Source organism: Hevea brasiliensis, chromosome 13 (assembly GCF_030052815.1).
Source record: "Hevea brasiliensis isolate MT/VB/25A 57/8 chromosome 13, ASM3005281v1, whole genome shotgun sequence".
Classification (NCBI taxonomy): Eukaryota; Viridiplantae; Streptophyta; class Magnoliopsida; order Malpighiales; family Euphorbiaceae; genus Hevea; species Hevea brasiliensis.
Window position 1 is genome coordinate 86,990,229 of NC_079505.1, and position 18,448 is coordinate 87,008,676.

The window sequence follows — 18,448 nt, forward strand, 5'->3', positions numbered from 1 at the left end:
TGAAGTGATTTTATAGGTCATGATATGAAAGACGAATAGAATAGTCCTTCCATCAATGTCTTGTATAACACAAGACGAATCAAAGTCTATAAAGAATTAGAATAAAAATTAAGTTCTTAGGTCCATTGTACAAGATTGGAGAGATTATGCCATTTAAGACCTAAAATCAATTTTATTTTTAAATTCAAGAGTTTAGAAAGTGCTTTTATATCATTTCTAAGGTTTTTGAATGGTCAAAATAATTTTTACAACTTTCCTTTCAAAACTCAAAATTTTAAAATTTAAATTAGAGAGTAGCGAAATTAGTTAATTCGTTGCGAAAATTAGTTAACTAGTTTTGTCGTCTAAAATTTTATATCTTACGAAACTAGTTAACAAGTGAAAATTTTAGTTAACTATTTTTATGCTCTGAGCTGACACAACTCTGCTGTACGACTTTCAAAGAAATAACGGCTAGTTTTTTGAAAATTAAACAGTCGTTAGACACACTCTCTAGCAGACGTTTTTAGCAATGAAAATCACCTATAAAAAGTATAATTTACTACAATTTTACCTAATTAAAGTGTTTCTATTCATTGATAATTTATTGTGCAATTTTTAAGACTTTCGTTCAAATACTCTTGAGCTTGAGTGACAAATCTTCTCTCTCAATCTTTTAGCATTAAATTATGTATCTAAGAGTTATTGAGAGTGATTTCATCTACTCCAAAATCTATTTAAGGTTGTGTAAGTGTGAGGACACACTTGTGGAAGGTTTTCAAGCACCTTGTGAAGCTTGTGATCTTTTGTGGGAACTAAAGACATTGTAAAGGTTTTCAAGCACCTGGGAAGCTTGCTGAGATTGTAAAGACTTTGAATCTTGCCTGTTGAAAAAAGATCAAATAGTGGAGTGACTCTCAAAGTGGGACTTTGAGAAAAGTGGATGTAGTCTAAGAGAGCCGAACCACTATAAACATTGTGTTTGATTCTTTTCTTCCCTCAACTCTTTAATTTTCAGCACTTTGATTCTCTAATTATATATATTGAATGTGTTGAGAATTTATTTTATTGAGTTAATACTGACCTTGAACAATTAAACCTATAAACTCTGATTTTTATGTGAGAAGATACACTTGATATTAAATAATTATTTTGTGTATGAGTTGCTATTTATGCATAACTTGTTTGATCACTTAAATTACATCTTAAGAACAAAGTTATACACATATATAGAAGTGTAAAATCATAATTTTTCATTAAGTCTTAAGTAAAAATTAAAAAATTACTTAAAGTGTCTAATTCACCCCTCTTGATCACTTTCTTCCACTCTTGTAAAGCATTGTAATCATTCAAAAATTTTATGTCCCAACGACATTACTGGGCTGAAGAATGAATCTTGCTTGATTGTATTGGTGACAAAAAAGAAAGACCTCCTATGGAATTCTTTTATTAAAGAAGTCTTAATTGTTCACAGGAAGACTTTTGGTGCTCGGAGTGGCTCTTCTAGATTCTTTAGAGTGGAAGAGAACTGCAACTTCCTTAACATAATGTTTTGTTAGCTGTCGAAGGAGTTGAAATCTAAGCTTGATATTCTAAGTTATCAAAGCAGGCTGTTCATAGAATCATGTCGGTCAACCTAGACATGTGTTGATTTATTTGTAACATTCTGATATGAAAAATAAACTACTGATACTGTACATGTATATGTTTGATCAGTTTGAAGATGATATACAGCAGTTTCATTAAATTATTGCTTTATTTGATCATCTGCCTCTTATGAATTTCTCACTTAGATATGATATATGGATTATTAACCCTAGTAATCAAATAGGTGTGTTATGCGTGATGGATTCCTTCTACAATTCTGTCTGCTAGGAATTTCAAATTTTCTGCATGTGATTTGTAGCTACTTAGCTACTTTGCCAGCAAGTTTGTGAAATAATCTAGCTCCTTGTGATACATTTGATATGATGTGATGCCATCTTTAATTACTGTTTGAAATTTTCTCTGCCTGATGCCCAATAGGAGCAATTGCATGGGGACCTCTAATGGCTGCAAGCTGTTATCTTTTCCTTCTTCCTTTTTTTATTTTTTATTCTTTTTTAATGCCCTCATGTCCTGTTGATTTCAGCTTCTGCATCCAAAACCAATAAATCCTTTTTATTATTTTCTTGACTTCCTAACCTCATCAACTTTGTATTGGTCTAAATCTCACCTTTTTTTTTGGGTAGTTAGTCATGGTTGGAATGGAGTTTATGAAATCTCTATATTTTTTTTTAGGTTTTCCCTAATTGAATGAAATCTACCAAATTAAGATTAAATACATCTGCTGAATGCTTTTTTTTTTTTTTTTTTTGCCTTAGCCCTTTATTTGGATGTGTGGAAAATAAAGAGATATAAGCATTTTTTCTTGATTGGAAAAGAGAAAAAAAAATAAAAAGAAGAAAGAAAATAAATGTTATTTTTCTCTTATTATTTACTCTTAAAAAAGAAAAAAAATGTATAAAAAAATTACTTTTCACTAAAAAATTATACAATTATACTTTTCATATGAATTCTTTTTAAAAATATGTAAGATAAAATTATAATTAATAAATTCATCACAATTTTGTTTCATTGATTTTATTTTATTATTATTTTTTTATCCTTCTATCTTTATTTTTCTTTCCCCACTAAAAAGTTTTCCAAACATGTTGTGGGTGGCCTAGGAGCATCTGCATGGGGACAATTGGACGGGCCTCTCTTGTTCAGTCATTTTGGGCCCGATGGTTCTGATTTGGTTGCAGATGAGGCTGCATGGAGATGAAAGAGACCCGTTATTAATTTGACTTGTGGCCACAGGTAGATGTAACCCATTAATATAGTGCAATGGCCAATGGAAGGTCTAGCTTCGGCCTTTTACTGGTGCAAAACATTGGTAGCTTCGTTCACAAAATAAATAAATTATTTTCAATATCAAGCTTAGGTTTGATTGCATCACTAACAACCACTTCATCTTTTTTCAAATAAAAACTACCAAGTCGAAAGATAGAAATAAATCTAAAATATTGTGTTGGATTTAGGTTGCATGGCAAGAGCGGGCCCGCCTGGTCAACGGCCACATCTCATCTAACTTCACCTAATCCACGATGCGTGGAGCCCGAGGTAAAATTGACGAGACTAATCTTATGTCTGTATTTGCACGTGAAACCTTCCAGATCACCTTAATCACCAACCCTTCATTTATAACGCAACGCCTACTTCCTATGCCCCACGTGTACCACCTTCAGATACATGTAATTATTGTTAAGAAAAAAATTGAAATTGCAATATATATTGGTAGAATTTAGGTGGCGATCTCCAATTGGCAGCCTAATGCTGAATATATATAAATAAGAAGATATTCTCAATAAAATAATATACAACACTTTTTACTAAAAATTTATCACATGTAATTTTTTTTAAATATATTTTTTTATATTAATTATTATTTAATTTTTTATTTATTTTTTAATTATTATTATTATTACATATAATACTATTTTAATATTTATAATTTAAAAAATTATTTTTTAAAAAATAAATTTTTAAAAAATAAGACATTCTATTATTAAATATAATATTTAAAAATTATTTATATTAATTTTTTATAAATTTATTTATATAAAATATTATTTATCATATGTTACCCTCAATAATAATAATAATAAATTATTAATGACCATTAATTAAAAAAAATCTGATTATTAATTTGTGATTTTATAATCAATTGTCATATAATTTAATTAATATTAAATTACTTTTTATATTTAATAAATATTTTTATTATATTGTTATATTTTTTATTATTTTGTTATAAAACTTTTATTAAAAAATTTGAGAGACAAAAAATGTAATTTATATAAAAAGTTATAAAAATAAAATATACAAATTTAATTTATTTATAATTAATATTTTTTATATTAATAATTTAATATTCTTTTTATTTCACTTTTTTTAAATTAATTAATATTTATTATTATTATCATTATGGTCAACTTACGATGATTTAATGAAATGACCAAGTCAATAAAAAACGTGTTACCGTTATAAAAATTAAATTTGAATGTTTGTTACTCTTTTTCAATTAAATAGTATTTAATTATAAATTAATTTTTTTATTAAAATAGTTTTTATTTGTTTGTCAATGTATAGTATATCATATAAAATATTTAATACAAATTAAGTACTCTATTCTCACTAAATATTTTTATTTTACCTAAATATTCTTAATTTTTTTTATTTACACTTTTGTATTATTTTTTTTAAAAATTATTAATTATCAATCTCAAAATTTATTTAATTAAATATATTAAATTAATATTTATTTAATTATTAATTTTTAAAAAATTTTTTATTTAATATTTTCTAAACTTTTAAATATTTTATTTCATTATAATTATATATCAAATGCAATGATAACCAATATTTTGATTATCTATATTTTATTATCATTAAATTTTAGTAGAATTATTTTTAAATTTTAATTAAATACTTATATTTTTATATATGAATTATCTCTCAATTATATTTATATATATACATAATTTCAAAAATAAATTATAAATATGATTATATCAAAAATTTAGTTATAAATAAAAATAATTAAAAATAATTAAAGTTACAGTATTAAAATTATAGAATTTATTTTTTAAAAAATGATATGTATTTTTAATATTTATTATATTAATAACAAACAATAAAATTTTAAAATTTTAATTTTTATGAAATATATTTATTTTATATTATAAATTTATGTAAAGTGATAACTATTTTTATCAAAGAATTATTTTATAAAAAATATATTAAATAAACCAAAAAAAAAATTTACACTTACATATGGTATTTTAAAAAATAATATAATAAAATATTTTTTTAATTAATAATAATATTATATAATTTTATTATTATTAAAATTAAATAATTCAATTCATTATTAATAATTTAATTTTTTTATTATATTAATAAAAAATATTATATTTATATATTTTTAAAAATAATATTTTTTTTCATTAATTTAATATATTTTTTATAATTTATAAAAAATAAATATTTATTTACTTAAATTATAAAATAAAATATAAAAATTTTATAAAGTTTTTATTATTTTTAAATAAAATATTTTTATTACATTTTAAATGAAATAATTATAAAAATTACTAGTAATATATCTATATAAAAAGAATTAAATAAATATTTTAATTAATTATATTATAAATAATTAAAATTTTATTATTATAATTAATTAAAATTTATTTAAATTAAATTAAATAAAAAAATTAATTTAATAATAATAATAATAATTTATTTTATTTAAAATATAATTAAAAGTTAAATTAAAAAATATAAATTATAAATTACTCCCTACATAGCATGGATGTCGTGCTAGTTAATGGTAAAGAAAAGGCCCAGCTTCACCTTAAGAGCAAGTAGGATGGATGGAGAGAGGCAGAGTCGGAGACAGTCACAGATAGGGGTGAGCAATCGGTTCAAACCGAACCGAACCGAACCGAATCGAATTAAATTATCAAAATCAAATTGTCAATTTTAAAAATCAAATCGAACCGAAATTAGTGAAAAATCGAATCAAACCGAACCGCTTTAATTCAGTTCGGTTCGGTTTAAACCGATCAGTTTGATTTTTGATTGATTTTTTAATTTAGACTTGATTTTCAAGTTATTTGGTCTAATTTTAACTTTGGTTTGAACCTAATAACCATTAATCAATGAAATTAAATAATTAATATATATAAAATTAAATATAATTCATAAATTTTCCATAAAAATAAATTAATTCAAAAATCGATTCGGTTCGATTTAATTCAATTTGACTATATAAATCACTATTCGGTTCGGTTCGGTTTTTTCTCTTCAAAACCGAACCGAACCGAAATAACCAAAATTTTTATAAATTAAAATCAAACCGAACCGATTAATTTTTAAAATCAAACCGATTGAATCGAATTGAATCGATTTGATTCGATTTTTTGATTTGAACCGTATTGTGCTCAGCCCTAGTCACAGAGAGACAGAAGTGAGCCAGCCGAAACAGTCCCCTACCCCATTATTAATAATAAAATAAGAATACATATGAATTTAATTATTATTACACTAATATAAAATTAAATAAAAAATATATAAATTTATATATAAAAATTTAATTTAAAAAATAAACTGAATTTTGTAAAATAATAAATTAGAGAAAATAACCTGACACGTCACCATCTCCACTGCATTTCCCCTCTGTATAATGTACTCTAATATCCTGTTGATTAATGTGAAGTTACTCCACATTTCTCGTGTGCTTTGTTGAGTTTGTTTCCAAGACGGTTGACCCAATATATTTTCTCAAAAATAAAAAATTCCTAGAAACAGGAGACATCGGGGAAGAGAGAGAAAAGAAAATGGGGAATTCATTTGGATGTTCTGCCTCCGGCGAAAGATTAGTATCGGCGGCCAGAGATGGCGATTTGGTGGAGGCTAAGATGCTTTTGGACTGCAATCCTTGTCTCGCTAAGTATTCCACTTTTGGCGGCCTCAATTCTCCTCTCCATTTCGCCGCCGCTAAAGGTCATAACGAGGTTGCTGCTTTCCTCCCTGGTTTTCTCCCTTCATTTTTTTTTCTAGCAAAATTTCTATAAAATATTTTGTGTATTAATGTGTTTATTTTTGCTAGATTGTCGCGTTGTTGCTTGAGAATGGAGCTGACGTGAATTCAAGGAATTACTGTGGCCAGGTGCCTTTTTCTATGAATTTTCTTTTTTTGGGTGGATTTTTTGTGATTTTTTTTTCCTCCAGATATGTATCATTTGATAGAATTGAAATGTGAATTTTGTCAAATTGTGGTTCTTTTTGAGATTCTGAGATACATACGAATTTGATTTATTTGAGAATTGTATCGATTCGGGGATTTGGAAGGGAGTCATTTGGAATTAAAATGTTTCCATATCACGCAAAGAATCTGATGATCAAATTTGGATTGGGAATTAATTGTCTGTTATTTGGAAATTGGAATCACACATGAATAAGAGATATTACTTCATTAACCACACCCAAAAAAAAAAAAAAAACCAACTCGAACTAACTATTTATCGTACTGTTTGTTCTCTTTGAAGACGGCACTAATGCAAGCTTGTCGCTATGGACACTGGGAAGTTGTACAGACTCTTCAGCTCTTTAGATGCAATGTAAGTTCATCTTCATTTATCTTCAACACCACCTCTTCCCACCCAAAACCCCTCATACTGGCCTTCACTTCCTACTTGATCTTGGGTTGGTAATCATTTGCTATGAGGGCATAAGGGCAAATTATTCTATTATTTATCATAATTTGTTTCAAATTTTTTCTGGAAGTGTTTTCTTGATTTCCATTGATCATCATAGTTATCTTCGTTCCAAAGGTTACACGAGCAGATTACCTCAGTGGAAGGACTGCTCTACATTTTGCAGCTGTAAATGGCCACGCGAGATGTATAAGACTAGTTGTTGCTGACTTTGTTCCTAGTGCTCCTTTCGAAGCTATGCATCCTCAGACAGAAGATGATAATGGGGATGCTTCCAATATGAAGAACAAATTGGACCACAGGTAATAGTTGACTAAGGATTATATAGTATTTCCCGCCTGATAGCTTATTGGTTTTGCCTCTGTAAATTGTTTTTTTTTTTTTTCCTTCTGAAGAATAGTAGTCTAGAATTAGAAGTTCCATCTTCTCATTATATATGTTTCTTAAAGGAGAAGCAGTAATATGTTTAATTTTGTGCTTAATTTAGTGGTCCTAAATTCTATGGAACTCTTAATGTTTTGCTAATGCAGTGCACTGTCCAAGTTTGTCAACAAGGCAGCTGATGGTGGTATCACAGCCCTTCATATGGCTGCATTGAATGGATATTTTGATTGTGTGCAGCTTTTAGTTGATATTCATGCAAATGTGTCGGCCGTGACATTTCATTATGGAACAACAATGGATTTGATTGGTTTGCCTTTCTGCTTGAAGCATTCTAATCTGTTTCATGAGTCTTTGCTTTTGTGATTCATACTTATGACTATAAATATATTTGTAGGAGCTGGAAGCACTCCTTTGCACTATGCTGCTTGTGGGGGGAATTTAAAGTGTTGTCAGGCAAGAATAATACAACTTCAAATTGAACCTAAACTCATCTTCATTTTTTCTGGTGTGAGATAATGGTGTTCCTGATTTTGCAGATCCTTATTGCAAGAGGTGCCAGTCGGATGACATTAAACTGCAATGGGTAGTTGCTTTGGTCTTCCTTTTGCTTTTGTTCTTTATTTTGTTGGTGCATGTTCGCTGGCACCTATGTTTAGAATGGCATATAAAATTCCTGCATCTTTCCAGGTGGTTGCCGGTTGATGTTGCCAGGATGTGGGGGCGTCATTGGCTTGAACCCTTGTTGACGCAAAATTCTGACTCCATCATACCAAGATTTCCTTATTCTAATTACTTATCCTTGCCTCTTTTGAGCGTACTTACCATAGCAAGGTACTTATGCAACATGATATATATGCACATGTGAGCAAGTGTATTCATTTCTTGTGTGTGTAACTAAAGGTGGTGATTTCAATAGGTGAACAAAGCATGAAACTGGCCTTGTTCTCTAAATAATAAGCTGCCGAATGAGGCAGCCTACTACCTATATCAATTTTACAAGTTTCGTATTAGCAAATAGGTCATTTCGTTTGGCTATGAACAGCCTGAGCTTGCTTGGTTTCTCATGGATTAAACCTCAGCTTATACAAGTTTTGCCAGCAAAGTTAGTTCCTAATACAGAGCCTACTTCAACAATAGATGAATATGAGTGCAGGTGTGGGTCTCTTGTAATTTGGTGTAGAGCACAATATGCCTATTTGGCTATTCCATTTCTGCTTTTTCTAGTATGAACTGTATAATCAACCAATAACTTAAAATAATAGTACTGATGATAATAAATAAAACTTATAAGCCCTTTCTACAGCTGACTGATGAATGGTCTAAAACTGAAAGTGGAAACTTTTGTGTTTCTCAATATACTAGAAATTCCTATCACTACTTCTAGGAGGGGGGAAAGTTCATATAAAATACAGAAATATTTGGAATATATTTTGTTGGAAATGTGTACTTCTCATATTTCATGTATTTGTCCATTCATATGCACATATCTATATGTGTGTTTTTGTGAGAGTACACTATTCCTATAACATATGCCCCACAAATAACAAAAGGTCTTGTATGTCATTCATGTGACTCTTTTATTGGTCCATGCATGCAAGATGGATGCAATTTGTTACCATTCCCTGCTAGTTAATTGATGAAATGGATCCTTGTGTATGTTTCAATCTTATGGGGCTGATTTGTTTCAAAATCCTTTTGACAGATGGAGTCTTAAAAGAATGCCTAAATTGGTATCACTTATACCATTTGTTTGTGTTTAATTATGTGAATTAAATTATTTGGCCAGAAAAATTAATTTATGATTGAGGAAAGAAAGAATCATGTGCTTTTTTTATATGCTTCAAATTGTTATGTCTTTGTTTTGTTGATAAATAAAAAATGAGTGAAGATAATGTAGATGAAGCACAGCCCCAGTGTTTTGGTGGTTTTGTTGAGACCTTTGGTTTTTTGAAGGCAAAGGGAGATGGATCTGCATTTTCTATAAACCAGTGAAACTTGGTCTAGGGGACGCCATATGGATCTGCATGCGATCATCTGCTCAAGGAATGGAATTATTCTGCCATATAATGATTCATTACTAACTCTGTATTAAAGGCTTTAACTGCCCATGTGAAAAATTCTCTTGTTATGGTGCTAAAATATCCCTTCTAGTTTTTTTACTGCTCACTGATTAGCCAAACAAATCTAAACCTGTTGACATCTGTTAGGGTTCAACCCTAATTTATCCTCTGAATGCAAGATTGAAAACAGATCAAGAGAATAGAAGTAGATGAGAAGAGAATTTAGATTTAGATGAGAAAAGAAAAGAGTAGAATGAGAGAGAGAAAGTTTGTTATTGATTCATTAATGGAATGCATGAATACAGATGAGGGTCTTTCCTTTTATAGAGCAGTTACACAACTAACTGTGACCAGATTCAGTTCTTCCTTAACTGTGACCAGATTCAGTTCTTCCTTCTAACTTCCTCAACAACATTTCCCTCCAAAACATTCTCTACTAGATTATTCTGCCTAACATTATTATTTCTTTTCTTACTTCTATAATATGTAACAAACCGACACCCCCCCCCCCCCCCCAAGACAATCTTCTTGTCCCCAAGAAGATTTGAAGTCAGGAAATTGGCTTTGGATAAAAGACTGATCTTCCCATGTAGCTTCCTCCTCAGGCAAATGAAGCCATTTAATGAGGCCTTGAAGGACCTGCTGCTGTTGCCTAGTTACAATTCTTGTCTTCAACACCCTCTCAGGAGCTACCACAATCATGTCATCCTGAAAAGTGGGAAAATCTTGGACTACAACATTACCTTCACCTACTTTTCTCTTTAAGAGTGACACGTGAAAAACATGATGAATGGATGCTGTGGGAGGTAACTTCAATTTATAAGCAACAGAACCCACTTTAGCCTCTACCTGGAATGGACCATAGAACCTTGCTGCTAGCTTGAAATTCTTTCTTAGAGCCACTGATGTTTGTTTGTAGGGCTGCAACTTAAGGTAAACCCAGTCCCCCACTTCAAAAGTTCTCTTAGACCTCTTTTTATCTGCATACTGTTTCATCCTATTCTGAGCTATTAGTAGATTGTCCCTAATTAGCTGAGACATGTGCTGCCTATCCTTCACAAAGTCAACAACAGCACCTACAACAGTATTATCCAAAGGCAGAAATGTCAAGGGAGGTGGCTTGTAACCATAGAGAGCCTCAAATGGAGTCATTTTCAAGGAAGAATGATGGCTAGTATTATACCACCACTCGGCCAATGGTAACCACTTGGCCCAAGAATGTGGTTGTTGATAACAATTGCACCTCAAGTACCCTTCCAGACTTTGGTTTAGCCTTTCAGACTGACCATCTGATTGGGAATGGTATGCTAAAGTATAAGCCAATTTGGTTCCCAACAACCTGAATAGTTCTTTCCAAAAAGAACTAGTAAAAATCTTATCTCTATCAGAGATAATAGTAATAGGACAATCATGTAATTTGAAGACAAAATCCAAGAATAATTTGGCAACATCAGAGGCAGAAAAGGGATGCTGAAGTGGTAAAAAATGAGCATACTTAGTAAATTTGCAAATAACCACAAGAATGGTGTCTTTGCCTTTGGACTTTGGCAACTGCTCCACAAAGTCCATAGTGATGTGCTGCCAAGCTTGATGAGGAACAGGCAAGAGTACATGTGACCAGGTGGCACAAGTCTCAACCTTACACCTGGCACAAACATCACAACTTCTTATCCACTCAACTACTGCCTTAAGCATCCCAGGCCAAAAGAAATGCCTGCTAAGTCTCACTGCAGTAGCATTAATTCCTGAGTGTCCTCCTAAGTGTGAATTGTGATAGAGAGCTAATAAATGCTCCCTCAAATGTCCTGTTCTGCCCACATAAAGTCTGTCTTTGTAAAACAACAATCCATCTTTCAAAGAGTACCCAGGATGTGCATTTGCATCAATAGAAAGGTGAGAAATTAAGTCATTAGCTTGCTTATCAGTAGCATAGCTATGAATTAATTGTGACATCCAAGTAGGATGCAGAGAAGAAGAATGCAAGGCCAGTGAAGTAGCTTCCAAAGGTGCAGGTCTCCTAGACAGGGCATCTGCCACCTTATTATCCACCCTCTTACAGATAGGATTACGTATTGCGGACCCAAAGAATTTAGAAACCCCTCGAAGTTGCAAGTTAGTATGCAACCTCTGCTCTAACAAATGTTTGATACTTTCATGATCAATCTTTATGAAAAAGGGTCCCTGTTCCAAGTAATGTCTCCATTTTGACACAGCAAATGTTATAGCCAATAATTCCCTTTCATAAACTGATAAAGACCTTGTCCTAGGACCAAATGCCTTAGAAATGAAGGCAAGTGGATGCCCATCCTGCTGCAAAGACAGCTCCCATACCCATACCACTAGCATCGGTCTCACTATGAAAGGTTTTGTAAAATTTGGCAAGGCTAACACAGGAGCTTGGGACATAGCAGCCCTAAGTTGCTCAAAGGCCTGTTGTGCTTTCTCATCCCATTGAAATGCATCTTTTTTGAGTAAATCAGTAAGGGGCTTGCTAATTATTCCATAATGAGGAACAAATTTCCTATATTAGCCAGTTAATCCCAAGAAACTCCTGAGTTCTTTAACTGATTTGGGAGTAGGCCAAGATATCATGGCTTGTATCTTAGTAGGATCAGTTGCTACACCTTTGCCAGAAATAATGTGTCCCAAATAATCAATCTCATGCTGCCCAAAAGAACACTTGCTAAGCTTATCATACAGCTGCTGTTGTTGCAGGATTTTAAACACTTCTTCTAGGTGCTGCAAATGCTCTTTCCATGAAGAACTATATATCAAAATGTCATCAAAGAATACCAAAACAAACTTCCTCAGCAAAGATTGAAAAATGTGGTTCATAAGAGCTTGAAATGTCGCTGGAGCATTTGTCAACCCAAAAGGCATGACAGTAAAACTCATAGTGCCCATGATGTGTTCTAAAGGTTGTCTTATGAACATCTGAGGGATTCATTCTAATTTGATGGTATCCAGCTTTCAAATCAATCTTAGAAAAGATTGAAGCACCATGAAGCTCATCTAGAAGATCATCTATAATAGGAATTGAAAATTTATCTTTAATGGTGAGATCATTCAATCTTCTGTAATCAACACAAAACCTCCATGAGCCATCTTTTTTCTTGAAAAGCAACACTGGAGAAGTATAAGGGCTGTTACTCGGCTGTATGACTCTACTTCCTAACATTTCTTTCACCAATTTTTCTATTTCAGTCTTTTGGAAGTGTGGATACCTATATGGCCTGATATTAACAGGCTGAGTAGATGGCAGTAAAGGAATTGAGTGATTATGGCTTCTAAAAGGTGGCAACACTTTAGAATCCTCAAATATACAATGGAATTTGTCCAATAATAGTTGCAAATCCATAGGATAAGTAGTAGAGGATGAATTAGTTGCCATGGCAGTACTTTCAGCATTAGACCCCTGCACTGGAGAAATTTGTAGACAGAATAATGGGGTTTGAAAGTCTCCTCCCTTCTTATGAACTAGCTTACCACAGTTCATACAATTCAAAAGTGTTTGCTGTGGAGTAGCATATGTGATTCCTTGTAATGTAATCATTGTACCAGCCCTGTGGAAACTGACTGAGGAACTCTCAAAGTCAAATAAAATTGGATTAAAAGTTTTCAGCCAATCAACTCCAAGTATTATATCAAAGCTCCCCATATCCAGCAACCTGAAGTCAAAACAGAAAGAATAATGATGCATTTTCCAGTTAAAATTAGGACTGATACAAGTGCTGGAAATTCTTCTGCCATCAGCTACTGTTACTGCAAAAGCAGTCACATCTACTACAGGCACCTTCAAATCCCTTGCTACTTTAACATCTAAGAAGCTATGAGTGCTGCCAGAGTCAATTAAAATCAATAACTCCCTGTTCTTATGCTTCCCTAACATCCTTATAGTTTTTATCCCCTGTCTACCCTCAATAGCATGTACAGAAAGGGTTATTTCATCTACTTCTCCACTTCCATTCCCTTCCATAACATCATGCCACACTTCTTCCCCATCTTCCATATCCTGCCCTTGCATTTGAAATGCAGATTCCTCATATTCACAAGATTGAATAGCCATCACAGATTTCTGTTGCTTACATTGATGACCAGGAAAGTACTTATCTCCACATTTAAAGCAGGGCCTTGGTTGTCTAATGTTGTTGGAATTAGGTGCAGTATTAGGATTTGGTCTAGTAGCAGTTTGGTTGACAGAAGCTTGACTGGTTGCAAGTACTGGTTTTTGGGTGGAGATGGGCTGTTTCAGGTTATTATTTTGATCAGAATTGGGTGGTTTGGGTGCATAAGGAAAATTTTGATAAGTTGGGGCAGATTTGTAAGGAAAAGATGATGATGATGGAACAAAGGAAGTTCTGGTACTGTTCTGGTAGGTTCTGGTGAAAGAATTAGGTTTCTTACTACAATTAAGTAGCTGTTCTTGAAATTTTGCAATTTCAAAAGCGTGGGCAAGGCTAGTAGGTCTCATCATTCTCACCATGGGTCTAATGTCATCTCTCAATCCTCCAATGAAACCAGAAAGGAAATAGGCTTCTCCCAAACTAGGCATCACCCTTTCCAACCTTATTCTAATATCCTCAAACTTATCCAAGTATTCTTCAATAGATCTCTCTTGTCTCATCTTCATAAATTCTTCCACAATATCCTCTAGCCCTTCCTCTCTAAATCTTCCACACAATTCCCTTCCAAAATCATCCCAAGCATGAGATCCATCCCCCTTTATCCAATTGTGATACCAGGCATCAGCCCTATCTATTAAAAACAGGCTAGCAATTCCTACCATTTGATCTTTAGGTACTCTATACACCTCAAAGTATTTGATACATTTCCTAACCCAAGCCCTAGGTTCCTTCCCATCAAATGTCACTAATTTGACTTTAGGCAAGATCTTTGACATACCTTCATTGTCTGCTGTAGATCCAGCATTATTATCTTCTTTCTGTTGCTGATTCCCATTCTCGTTTGGTTTGGGCAGAATTCCCTTCCCTCCGAGAGCAGCAGTTACAGATCCAGCTACTTCATTTTCTCCAGAATTATTTCCCTTACTTTTATTCATCATAACAACTGCAAACAAGGATCGCATCTCGTCCAAGATCTTGTCTGCATTTTGCTTAATTTCTCCCCTCAATTCTTCCTTATTCTTCTTCGATACCTCCTGCATAACCCTAATTTGTTCCTCCAATTCAGCTATTTTGGCTGAATTAGTTGAATCCTGAGTAACTACTCCAGATCTGGTCATCATGCGACTGCCAGAATCACAATTGCAGATCTAATCCCGTCGTAACCTTGCTCTGATACCAAATTGTTAGGGTTCAACCCTAATTTATCTTCTGAATGCAAGATTGAAAACAGATCAAGAGAATAGAAGTAGATGAGAAGAGAATTTAGATTTAGATGAGAAAAGAAAAGAGTAGAATGAGAGAGAGAAAGTCTGTTATTGATTCATTAATGGAATGCATGAATACAGATGAGGGTCTTTCCTTTTATAGAGCAGTTACACAACTAACTGTGACCAGATTCAGTTCTTCCTTAACTGTGACCAGATTCAGTTCTTCCTTCCAACTTCCTCAACAACATTTCCCTCCAAAACATTCTCTACTAGATTATTCTGCCTAACATTATTATTTCTTTTCTTCCTTCTATAATATGTAACAACATCCTTGGAGTTTGGCTTAATAAGTGGAAGTTTAGGATCCTTATGCAAATAACTTCAATCCAAAATCATTGCATTACAGTAAATGTGATTTTTCTGAACTGTTGTTTGTAGAGCGTTCGGGATGCAGTGTTCAACAACCTCCTCTGATGACCCTGATATTTGTGCTGTTTGCCTAGAGAGAGCATGTAATGTAGCTGCTGAAGGTTTGTTCTTCATTCCTGGTTTTTATATTTATCTAGGTTTTCCTTTTATATTCTTAGTTACATTGGATCTCGTGATTTGGCGTATCTTACTTATCAAAGCTGGATGCCACCATATTGCCTTCCTCAATAAAGATCACGTGTTTAATAATATAAGCGAAATTCGAAGTCTGCACCAACCAATGAAGAGCTCTTATTTAATGCCTTGTAATTGATATTGTTTCTATTGTAGTTAATGCTTTTTCCTTATCACTAGGTTCTAATTATTTACTTAATAATTTTTCAATGCTCTAAAGGGATATAAATTGAATAATTTCATTTATAGGAATGCTGGTCATATGTTAATCCTTTTGTTTTGGACACCTCGTCCACAATAATGAACTTTTGCCATCAAATTACTAGATTCTCTAGATAACACTTCCGAGTTTGACTGAAACTTTTAAGCCACACTCTACTGTAGTTAAGCAACATAAAACCACAGTTACATCCACACATTCCTGAAGAGTAAAGGATGTAAGGGCTCAAAGAAAATGCTACGTTGCCCTCATTCTCATCTAATATATGTCTTTTCATGTCTACCTTTGATTTACTTCATCATCTTACCAGGGATATTCTTATATGTGACCTTAGTGAACAGATCATGTCATTCTAATAACCAATATGAGTTTTCAAATGAAGCCTATGAGTGGTCCTCTTCAAATTGTTGTTTAACAGGTTTTTGGTCAATCTCTTTGGTTGAAGAGGATTAATATCTTGTGTTTGCGCATTTTTCCCTTAGTTAACAAGAAGGTGCGTATATGGAGAGCAAATTGGAAATTTCATGTACCACTACATCCTTCTTTGATGTAATCTGTGAAGGACAAATTTTCTGCTCCTTTTTCATGTTGGTCATGAACACTAACATGAATTTATCTCTTTGATTTGTGCTCTTTTTCTTTTTTTTTTTTTACCTATATTGTCATTGATAGAAATATGAACTGAGCAATCCTTGATAAAATAGTACACAATCTTAAATGTTGAAACAGTGAGAACTGCACTGTTTGTTTTTGCTGTCACTATGTATAATTCATGAATAAACTCTCGGAATGATATATTGTGTGATCAGTTTCATATTTCATGAATAAATTCTCGGAATGATATATTGTGTAATTAGTTTCATGTTGTTGATGGGCATTTCTTCTTGTATTCAGGGTGTGGGCATGAGCTTTGTGTAAGATGTGCTCTGTATCTTTGCTCAACAAGCAACATTTCTTCTGAAAAGGTGGACCCACCTGGCTCCATTCCATGCCCTCTTTGCAGGCATGGCATTGTATCTTTTGTTAAGTTGCCTGGTTCCCCAGCAAAAGAAATGAAACTTCCTTTGTCCCTTGGCCTCTGTAACCCATGCATGCTTCACTCTCGTGCTACAGAAGGGCAGTCTCCAGCATGTGTACCAGAGATCAGAATGAATCGTGTGGCTTCAGTTTCTTCTGATTTTATCTGCCCAGTTACCTGTAGCCCATTTCCTTCCGTTGCAATCCCTTTATGCACCTGCAATGATGGCCCATGTCCATCTTTTGAACCTCGAACTGTAGAAACTCAAGGTGAATCACCTCGTCGTTCTCAAACAACATCTGTAGATCAGGATAAAATTGAAGGGCCGAGACTAGAGAAAACAACCTGTTCAGGGATGATGTTTTGGGGCAGAAGAAGCTGCAGCAGAGAGCATCAGTGCAATTCAGAAATTAATGCATGATTATGTCTTTGAGGTTTGGATAATGTAAGACTGAATATTTCATTGACATTTGTGTCCAAGGCGGTGATATTGGTCATACTGTTTTCAAACACTCAAATTTTTGAAAATCCATGTTTGCTTCCAGTTTTTGTTTTGGCCAGCTACATGGTAATGGATTTGGGATTCAAACACGCTAGGGTTTAGATGTCTTTTTAAAATATTTGGTGGGGGTTGTATAAATTGTATTGGGGGGTGGGTTCTTTAGATTGATTGTAATTGAATGTTATCAAGGATCAAGACATTTTGTTCTCTTTATTCTGCCGTTTGCAAGCAATCGCACTGATTTTGTTTGGTGATTTATGTTTTGCTTATGCTGCTTAGATACTTAGGTCCGTCCATTTGAGCATATGGTTCATGATAAGAGATTCTAAACACAAAAATTTAAGAGGACTAAGAGGAAGATGACAATCAAAAAGGAAGCAAAGACTGGGAGCTCTATCTCCCTTGTAAATGAGAGAACACCCTCTCTTTCTTGGTGGCCATTCCCCAGCCCTTATGGGTTGGAGATTGCTCTTTCCCAATCGAGAAGATGATATTCCTCCTCCCCTTCCTGGATTTGGGTGCGCGTAGTTTTGGAATGTCTGTTTGATGCGAGTTTGGAGATCTAGTGCGCTTTTTTTATGCAGATCTAATCAAGGTGAAGTTTCAGTAGTTGTTCTTTGGGTCTTTTTGTTTGGTTGATACTCTCAAAGGAAGAACTGTATGAGTCTTCAACTTCATTTGGGCTATATGAGAATGAGATGTCGAGTTTTGCTATGCCTATTTCTGGTTTGTCTGGCATTTCCTTGGTCCGTAATTACTTTGGTTGAAGTGGCAGCTACTAGGGTTTTTCTGGTTTCTCTGTTTGGGGGCTTGGTTCTTTTTGACAGGATGGTTTGCATGCCACTTTTTTGCGGATCTCACCCATTTTCTAGTTCTATGTCTTTGTCTTGTGTTTAAGGCCTTTCGCTTCTTTTTGGACTTATGGGCTAAATAGTGCAATCGTATCGTGGAGACTATAACTGTGGTTTTATCTTCAATGATATTTCCTTTTGTTAAAAGAAGAAGAAGAAGAAGAAGAAGAGAGAGAGGCAGCTTTGAATTATTTGTAG

General features: G+C 33.1%; 1 protein-coding gene across 1 annotated transcript; it reads left to right on the forward strand.

The window, feature by feature from the left end:
• The first annotated feature begins 6,267 nt into the window (after nucleotides 1-6,267).
• LOC110658402 (E3 ubiquitin-protein ligase XBAT33) lies at nucleotides 6,268-17,612 on the forward strand. The gene is made up of 10 exons (XM_021815989.2): nucleotides 6,268-6,578; nucleotides 6,674-6,733; nucleotides 7,113-7,184; nucleotides 7,398-7,582; nucleotides 7,811-7,971; nucleotides 8,059-8,117; nucleotides 8,201-8,247; nucleotides 8,352-8,495; nucleotides 15,495-15,586; nucleotides 16,774-17,612. The coding sequence occupies exons 1-10, from the start codon at nucleotides 6,402-6,404 to the stop codon at nucleotides 17,316-17,318; spliced, it is 1,542 nt and encodes a 513-aa protein (XP_021671681.2). The 5' UTR covers nucleotides 6,268-6,401; the 3' UTR covers nucleotides 17,319-17,612.
• Nucleotides 17,613-18,448: the final 836 nt, after the last annotated feature.

Excerpts from the sequence above, each read along its gene's own strand:
- LOC110658402 (XM_021815989.2), top strand. The coding sequence starts at position 6,402 with ATGGGGAATTCATTTGGATGTTCTGCCTCCGGCGAAAGATTAGTATCG. Across the intron at positions 8,118-8,200 it reads GGAATTTAAAGTGTTGTCAG|ATCCTTATTGCAAGAGGTGC; the intron begins GCAAGAATAATA and ends CTGATTTTGCAG. Across the intron at positions 15,587-16,773 it reads ATGTAATGTAGCTGCTGAAG|GGTGTGGGCATGAGCTTTGT; the intron begins GTTTGTTCTTCA and ends TCTTGTATTCAG.